General features: G+C 36.3%; 3 protein-coding genes and 1 pseudogene across 3 annotated transcripts; 1 reads left to right on the forward strand and 3 right to left on the reverse strand.

The window, feature by feature from the left end:
* Positions 1 to 2074, forward strand: part of LOC104713329 — a 7350-nt pseudogene extending 5276 nt beyond the window's left edge.
* LOC104713331 (calcium-binding protein CML39-like) lies at positions 2128 to 2777 on the reverse strand. The gene has a single exon (XM_010430426.1). The coding sequence runs from the start codon at positions 2620 to 2622 to the stop codon at positions 2143 to 2145; it is 480 nt and encodes a 159-aa protein (XP_010428728.1). The 5' UTR covers positions 2623 to 2777; the 3' UTR covers positions 2128 to 2142.
* On the reverse strand, positions 3554 to 4381 carry LOC104713332 (calcium-binding protein CML38-like). Its single transcript, XM_010430427.2, has one exon. The coding sequence runs from the start codon at positions 4223 to 4225 to the stop codon at positions 3674 to 3676; it is 552 nt and encodes a 183-aa protein (XP_010428729.1). The 5' UTR covers positions 4226 to 4381; the 3' UTR covers positions 3554 to 3673.
* On the reverse strand, positions 5608 to 8487 carry LOC104713333 (uncharacterized protein At1g76660-like). The gene is made up of 3 exons (XM_010430428.2): positions 7825 to 8487; positions 6159 to 7257; positions 5608 to 6071 (listed from the first exon to the last, which is right to left on the reverse strand). Exons 1-3 carry the CDS (start codon positions 7861 to 7863, stop codon positions 5899 to 5901), a joined length of 1311 nt encoding a protein of 436 aa, XP_010428730.1. The 5' UTR covers positions 7864 to 8487; the 3' UTR covers positions 5608 to 5898.

The raw sequence follows: 8864 nt of genomic DNA on the forward strand, positions 1-8864 counted from the left end.
TTGGTGAGCCTGTTGATCTCGAATATCATGTTGGCCCTTTCATTTCGAATGCTGTATTTGTTTAAACTCTGGATTATAATGACACCACTCTGGATATTGCAGCTGAAAACTGGAGCAGGAGATTTCCTTGGATTTGAGAAGGGGATTGCCCACCTCAGAAAAGTTATTCATATGTACCCTCATAGTAATTCGATAAGGTGAGTTTTGATCAGTACCAGAGGTTACATAAGCTGATCAAGCGCGCTATGTTTTAACTGTGTAATGTATGTTGGTATTGTAATCATAACTTGGAAATATGATTTTTTGGAATTAGGAACCTGCTTGGATATATTTTGTTAGCTGGTGAAGGAATGAAGGATGCCTGTACTGCTAGTAGATGTTGTATCATAAATGTCTCTGACTGTGTAAATAAGGAAGGTCTGAAGTCCGCATTGGAGGTCCTTGGTGGAGGATCGGTTGCTTGCAATGTAATTGGCAATACAGCTCCAAGGTTCTCATTTCCGACATGCCATTGTCAGTGTCTGAATGCTCCTGTTGTTGTTGTGGAACTGCAAAGGTATTTTAAAATCTTTCGACACCATTTTAGCATTTTCAAATTCTGAATTGATCAACTCTCACTGATCCTTTCATCATCTACAACTCAATTTTTGATACCTGTGATCAGAATCTCTCGTATATGTTAGAGAGCTAAGGGCGTAATATGTAGAAAAATATATTTTCACTATAACTATTAAATGATTGTTTTCTAATTCGCAGATTCTTGCATCAAGAACCTTGGAACAGCGGTGTAAGATACTTGCTTATTCTGAATCTCGTGCAGAAGGCACGTGAGCAGAGATTTCCTCGCCAACTTTGTAGTTCTATTGACCGTCTAATCTATGTGGCACTCTCTGATGAGACATGTTCAAAGGAAGGCGAATATCAAAAGTTCCAGCTTCTGCTTTGTGCTTCTGAGATCAGTTTGCAGATGGGAAATATAGCAGAGTCCATTGTCAATGCTGGAAAAGCTTCTTCGCTTTCGCTTCCAAGTAGCTACTTATTTCTAGGACATTTGCAACTTTGCCGTGCCTATGCAATAAAAGGGAGTACCAGAAACATGCAAGAGGAATACAAAGCGTGTTTGGAGCTCAAGACTGACTCAAATATTGGTTGGATTTGCCTGAAGCTCATAGAATCTCAGTATGATCTGGAACCTGATGCAAACTTCTTGGAGATGAGCCTACAAGAATGCTCGAACCAGAAGAAGAATTCATGGAAAGAATGGATGGGTGTATATAGCTTAGCTCGTGGCTTAGATTCCATCGGTAAAAAAGACTTTTTCTTAGCAGAGGAATTCCTTGAACAAGCTTGTTCATTGTTAAATTCAGAGAGCTGTCTACTTCTCTGCCATGGTGCTGTCTGCATGGAGCTGGCTAGACAGTCTAATGACTCGCAGTTCCTCTCACTGGCTGTAAAAAGTCTTAGCAAAGTTCAAGCGAGTTCGTTGTTTCCTTTGCCTATCGTGTATATATTATTAGCTCAAGCACATGGTAGTCTTGGCTCTAAAGAGAAATGGGAGAAGAATCTTCGTCTTGAATGGTTCTGCTGGCCACCAGGTTAGACTGCAGATGTCCTAATCTTTATCTTTTCGTATTCCACCAAAACTTTGAGCACAACTGAAGATTTTTCTTAATATTTGTGGACAGAAATGAGACCTGCTGAGGTTTACTTCCAGATGCATATACTCGCAAGACAATCAGAAGACAGACCTGAAACCGCTTCAGGGATTGAAAACTACCAAAGCCCTGAGAAATGGGTGACTAGGGCGATTCACACAGACCCTTCTTGTCTGAGATATTGGAAGGTCTTGGATAAGCTTGTTCAACATCCCATGAGCTAATAAGTATAAATTGAAATCCAATCTGTTCTGTTATATTTCTTTTTCTCTTGTATGATGTTTTGACATGTAGTTTTTGTGTAACACCAAATAGAAACACAATGAAATAGGATTCATGTACATTGAAACTGAAACATGATGAAGTTTTTTTCTTTAATGAACTATGATTTTTGATAATATAAAACAAGTTTTTGGATATTGCTTGCAAAGCCTTATTTACACAGCCATATATCAAACAAAAACTATAGAAGACGAAACAACAAAGCTTAAAGCATCATGAGGGCAAACTCATCAAAGCTTAAAACTCCATCAGCATTGAGATCAAAAGCTTGAATCATATCTCTGCAATCATCAGTGGTTCTGGACTCACCTAGCTTCATCAGCATCATCTTCAAACTTCCAGGGGTAATGCAATCTTCACCTTCAGCAATATACATTCTAAAAGCTTCCATTATCTTCATCTTCTTCTCTTCCTCTGTGAAGTCATCATTCCCTCTGATAAGCTGAGCAAACTCATGAAGATCCAACATCCCATCTCCGTCTATATCAGACAGTTTAACAGCAGCCTCGGCTTCTTCATCAGACATTTGCTCTCCCATTGTCATGAAACTCTTCTTAAGCTCATCAGCAGAGATTCTACCATCTCTGTTTGCATCCATGTAAGCAAACACAGCCTCTAGGTCTCTGTTCTTGTCTTCCAAGAATTTCATGAAAGATGAAGATAGCTGACGTTGAATATTCTTCATTTTGAAAAGAAAAAAGAAATGTTGCAGGTATTGTATGTGTGTTTACAAGTATGGTTTCTTTCTTCTTGATTTACGAGTTGAATGAGAAAATGGTATAACGTGTTTCTCTATATATATAGGTGTGTTTCAAGTCAAGAATAGTAATAAGAAAATAGAAATTGAAACGAATCAAACGTGGGAGAGTCAGACTAGTTCTTTAGATCTAGAAAAATAAAAACATATATTATTAGTCTTTAGATCTAGAAGAAGTAGTATTATTAGTAGGTCTTCAGATCTAGAGGAAAGGAAATATTAGTATATCCTCTGTTACAGGGTCTTATCCCCATGTTTAAAACACGTTTTCTCTTCAGTCTTAAATTTAGGTAGTTGTATCAAGAAAGGGTATTTCTGTAGTCTGTAGATATAAAATATTTTACGACTGTCATTTGTTTTTTACACTAATCTATCAATTATGAGAAGTATGAGCCTTATTAAGCTCGGTACGTACTACGTACTACCTAAATCTGTTTTTTTTTTTACAGTAAGCTCGGAGAAGTTGGAGGCACACAAATTGAAGATTCTAATCAAATTCCATTTTTGTTTAAAGCTTCACATTCATACCATATATTTCCGTAATTTGTCAAAAAGAATTAACTTGGTGAAGGCACGAGATTGATTGGTCGAGATGGGATATTTTATTAGATTCCTCAATTGTTACCGTTACGTGAACATCTGACAAAGGCTCTCATTATGAATCTTGTTATTATCTTATTATCGATTTGCACATGCTCACCTTTTATCTTGAATTGTGAGCTTCAGGAAATAATATGACTAGGCCAGAATTTCTTAACTATTCAAAAAAAAAAAAAAATGACTATGATGGTCAAACCTCAATGGACTCTACAGTAGATTGACCCTTTCCTGCGAGACTCTAATATGACAAAGTTTCACATATCGTTAAATAACAATCTTCTTTATTGCGTCACAAGCCATTAACATTATATACAGTAGAAGATCAAACAAAAAGAACAACAAAAAGACAATATTGGAGGTGATAATAATAACTATCATATTAGCGCATCATAAGAGCAAACTCATCAAAGCTTAAAACCCCATCAGCATTGAGATCAAAAGCACTAATCATAACTTTGCAATCATCAGTTGTTCTTGACTCTCCCAGCTTCTTTAGCATCAGCTTCAAGCTTCTTGGTGTAATACACTCTTCACCTTCTGATATATACAATCTAAACGCTTCCTTGAGCTCCATCTTCTTCTCTTCCTCTGTAAACACATCATCATCTCTTTTGATAAGCTGAGCAAACTCCTCGAAATCCAACATCCCATCTCCGTCTGTATCAGACAGTTTGACCGCAGCTTCGGCTTCTTCGTCGGACAGTTGCTCTCCTAGTGTCGTGAAACTCTTTTGAAGCTCTTCCGCAGAGATTCTACCGTCTCTATTTGCATCCAAGTAAGCAAAAACAGCCTCTAAGTCTCTGTTCTTGTCGTCAACATTGCTACTGCTATGTTGCTGTATCTCTCTGGATGAATCTTTCCTCTCCGGTGACAGTTTCCGGCAGAACTTCTTGAAAGATGATTGACGTGGAGTATTATTATTATTCTTCATGAGACAAGTTTTGTATAGGTTTATTATTTTTGTTTTGTAATGTTTTCGAATTGGAAAGTGAATGAGAAATATATAGAAAAAGGTTTGAATGTGGTTTATATATAGGGAGGGGTGTGTCAAGTGGTGATAAATGAAATTGTTGTGTATTAGACGTGGGAGATTAGTGTGTTTTAGATATTTAGTTAGATGACAATTTTAACGAGTTCTTTAATAGGTCCACCATGTCATTGTTTAAAACACGCTTTTTCTTCCTTTACAATTGGATTAAGAAGAAGAAATAGTAAACAATAAAAAAATGAAGACCACACCGGCCACTTGTTTTTGACACTTGCATTGTACACGAGATTTTTTATCGGTGGGCGCTTGGAAGCTTCACCTCTTTTTTTTTTATAGTCTTATCTCTCTCTTTTTTTTCTTTCTTAAGAAACAAGAAGAAGAGAAGAAGAAGAAGAAGAAGATAATACATTTTGACATTGACTACGTGGAAGATAATGATTGATTGAAAATGAAATTTCATCTTCCGCAAACCGAGGCACTCTTATTTGCACATAGTATAGAAACAGTTGCCAATATTTTAACAAGTTTTTTTTTTCTATTGCTTGCAGTGCTTTTCTTATAGATATTTCTTTTTATTTTTACAAAAACAATAGGTCATTTGTTCGTGAAATTATAATGGAAACAAGAAGTTTTCAAATCTCTTTTATTATATTAATAGATTCCATTGTTGAAAATTTTGAAACAAATATAAAATTTAGTGCCTGAAGAAGTGAAATTGTAAGAAGTCTTTATTTTCACCAAATTCTAAAGTCGCTCTTTCTTTCTATAACTAAATTTGATTTATTAAAAAAAAAAAAAAAAAAATTTGATTTATTAATTAAATAGGGGTTAACGGTCACAAAACGGCCGCAGACCAGAGCATTTAAGGCAATGTTTCCTTAATTAAAAAGACTAATTCGAAAGATTAAAATTCTTAAGCAAGATGAAACTCAACTTAAGCAACGTCGACAACCCAATAATATTGACCCGGTCCAGCAACATTCTAGAACACGGGAAGAACCTCATCAGACTAGATACAGAGACTACTTTAACAAAGATGTTTGAAAGTTAACGTGTTACTGTTTTGTCTGTGTTTTCTAGTAAAAATCTTTTTGATTAAAAAACCTCCATTCCAATTATAAAGGTGAATTAGACTTTACTACTTGCAATACAAAATTTTAGTATAGACACAATTATCAGAGCATGTGAATGTTCTCACAACAATGTCAATGTTCATATAGAATATTCAAGAATCATCTTAGCCTTAAGATAATATTAACATTCAAGAGTTCCAGTCTAACATCTTTAAGTCCTTAACAATGCATAAAAGAAGAGAAGAGATCGACTAAAGAACCTCAAAACAGATAGCTGCAATTAGATAAAAGATGGGTCTTACAAAAAAGCCATGTCAAACTAAAAAACAAGCATTCACTTTCTCACCCTTGCTCTCTTCTTATATATATAACATCATTCTTCTACTTAAAAAACCATCTGTAATATATATATTTTTATATATCTATATATACTTAAAGAAAAAAAACACTAGATTTCTTATCTCAAGAGTTAGCATCTCACATTTTAGAACTTAGAAGACCTTAAGAACAGAGCTGGCTTTGTTGTTGTTTTTGTCGTCTTGATCAGCCTATCCTGTGTCTGTTCTCTCTGCTTTCTCTTAAGCTTCTTCCTCTTCGGTATTCTACCTCTGCATCAGAGCTCGAGATGGGATAGCTTCTGCTTCCTTTTACAGAACCCACTCTCGATAATAGAGCCTCTTCATCAGCGTGGATGCGCTGGTTTCTTTGCTTGTGATCTGAGCCACACAATATGATACAATTTAGCACACACTGAATGATATTTTCTCTGCAAGGTGTTTAAGATTTCATGCGATAATACTGACCTTTGTAGCCATTTGATGCCTTTGGTGAATGAAAGTCCACAGCTTGTGAATCAAGATCAGCTTCTGATTTGGGACTTGTTTGACTCAGCAAATTTACTTCTCTTCTGAGCAGCTTTTGTCCATCGCTTGGAGAGTAAGTCGCTTTGCTAAAAGAATCATCCATCACATCAGTGATCTCTACATACTGACTAGTTGTGATGATTTCATCTGCACTAAACCCAAAAGAAGCCCTGTAAGCTTCCAACTCCTCCATGTCTTGCTTGGGACTTCTGTTCTGCCTATTCTGGTTCCCGTTTCCATATCCATTTGAAGGATACACATCTGAATCTTTCGACACGCTTAACCTTCCACCATTTTGAGGAACCGAAGGGTCGTGATCCAGGTAAAACTTGGCAAAAGTTTCAGGACAGAAAAAGTTTGACTCCTGCAAAGGTGTTGAGACACCATTTGTGTCATACCCAAAGGTGTTGCCAGAATCACTCCTTGAGCATTTACCATTTTGAGGAGACAATAGCCCATCTCCTGAAGCACGAGAGATTGGTGATCTAAGAGCGCTGGCTGGACTTCCGGGATAAAGAGAATACGTAGCCTGAAGATCACTTGAAACATTGTAATGGCCTTTACCAGAGGAGGAAGTCAAGAAACGAGCATAAGGTACATCAGGTGAAGAAGGAGCAGTCAAACGTGCAAGCTCTGGAGGAGGAGTGAAAGGAGCAGTCGATGGCTCAGTAGTGAATGTAGAGAAAACAGGCGGTGAGACCAATTGAGTTTCATGAGCATATGGTCCAGTGGCATACATACTCGATGAAGGACCTCCAGGAGAGTTTGCAGCCAGTGATAAGTAACAGTTTGGTGACTGAGCAGTTGAAGGAAGAGCTGAATTGGTGAAGGAAGCTGGAGAGGATGGTGGAGCTAGAAGTGATAGATTGATTCCTCCTGTAGCTTGATTGTTTAAGACACCAGCTTGATGAGGTCCATTAGATTGTGAAGCTGAGACATTACCACCTTCAGGAATCCGAGATGCAGGTACAATTCGTTTCCCTCCTTTTTGTGACTTGAAGCATGAGAACACTCCTAAACAACCTCCCCACCTTTTCCTCTGGTAAAAAAGACACCACACCCACACACACTTCAGTAAAAGAGCTTAACTGAAGCTAAAACATGTAAAAAGAGATCTGGAAAGTAAGAAGATAATTGCGGCATATAAGTGAATCAAGCGTTTCTACAAAACCATGACTATGGATCTAAAAGTTATGCTCTTTTAGAAAAAAACGTAATCTTAGAAGCTTACACGCATCGAATCTAGATCACAACCCCAGAAAAGCTTGAATTTTTAATCTAATTGAATGAGAAAAATGTCAACTTTTTAATCAATTTCTCAATTAACACTTGCTGCAACACTGTGATAGAATGATCAGAGGAGAGACTCAACATAAAACCCTAAAAGAACATTGCTCTATCAAGTGTTAAAAAAAAAAAAGCAGATTAGTGTGAACAGAGTTGGATAGTCAGATCTAAGTAGCAAGAGAGAAAGAAAAAAGGAAGCAGCTTTCCAAAAACGAAAACTTTAAAATCTGAGACAACTTAGACAACCACCATAGGAGACAGAGTGAAACTAAAAACCCCACAAACAGGAATTCAAAAGGAACAGAAGAGAGAAATTAACCTGCTCCTGCTGAAGAAATCTATGCTGCTCTGAACCCATTAGTAAGTGTGTCTCTGTTCGTCAGATAAAAAAAGCACTGAGTTTTTTTTATTCTTCTGAGTAGGGTTTTCTCAGGTCACAGAGGACGTAATCATATGTGGGTTTGCTTCAATTTTTCTCACAATCTTCTTCTACCCTCTCACTGATACGATCCAGAGAAAAATAAAAAAGATTTGGGGAAATTTATATTGAAGTGGAGTAAGGGAGAGAGAGAGATTAAGAAGAAAAAAAAAAAAAAAAGAGGAAAAATTTGAGAAGAGAAGAGATGTAAATAAGGAAATCTGCACTGATGCAATCGGGCATGAAAAGATGATCCCTTACGATGGAAAAAGCATTTCTATTTTAATCAGAATGTGACTTTACCACTATGATGAATTTAGAGAGAAAAAGATAAAACAAAACACACACAAAAAGCTCTCTTGCTCAAGCAAAACACAAAACAAAAAGGAAAAGTAAAAGGAAAAAAAAAAAAGGAGAAAAGATCTCTGTTAATAATGTTTAAATCTCTTCGGTTTTCACACTTTCTGAAATACTAGCAAAAATGAAAAGTTTTAAGAGTTTTGGAAATTTAATTGGTACCTCATATTGGGAAAAAAATTGAGGTTTTAAGTCGGTCATTATATGGGTAAATTACTAATTAGACATCATCTAATCTAAACCCTTATTATAAAGTTGATTCCATGAGCACGTGAAGGACGTTTACTACTACTAATGAGGGTTAAGGGAGAACATGTAAAAGTCAAATTTTTCTAGTATTTGCTTTTTTGGTTTGGTCTAAAAAAACACGTCCAAGATCAGTGTATGTATAACTGCTAAGTCAAGCGACCACCATTGAGGTTTAAATAATAAATGCAATGACTTATCCAAGAACAACAAGATTGCTGTGATTATTTTGGCTTTGGAAGTTGAAAATACAAAGCTTTCATTTATAAAGATTTTGGCCAAACAAAAAAAAAAACAAGAAGAAATATGTGAAGATTAGTGACCAAAATTTTATCAAT

This window comes from Camelina sativa, chromosome 9 (assembly GCF_000633955.1).
Source record: "Camelina sativa cultivar DH55 chromosome 9, Cs, whole genome shotgun sequence".
In the NCBI taxonomy this organism is placed as follows: Eukaryota; Viridiplantae; Streptophyta; class Magnoliopsida; order Brassicales; family Brassicaceae; genus Camelina; species Camelina sativa.

Excerpts from the sequence above, each read along its gene's own strand:
- LOC104713331 (XM_010430426.1), bottom strand. The coding sequence starts at position 2,622 with ATGAAGAATATTCAACGTCAGCTATCTTCATCTTTCATGAAATTCTTG.
- LOC104713332 (XM_010430427.2), bottom strand. The coding sequence starts at position 4,225 with ATGAAGAATAATAATAATACTCCACGTCAATCATCTTTCAAGAAGTTC.
- LOC104713333 (XM_010430428.2), bottom strand. The coding sequence starts at position 7,863 with ATGGGTTCAGAGCAGCATAGATTTCTTCAGCAGGAGCAG. Across the intron at positions 7,258-7,824 it reads GATTTCTTCAGCAGGAGCAG|AGGAAAAGGTGGGGAGGTTG; the intron begins GTTAATTTCTCT and ends CTTTTTTACCAG. Across the intron at positions 6,072-6,158 it reads GGCATCAAATGGCTACAAAG|ATCACAAGCAAAGAAACCAG; the intron begins GTCAGTATTATC and ends TGTGTGGCTCAG.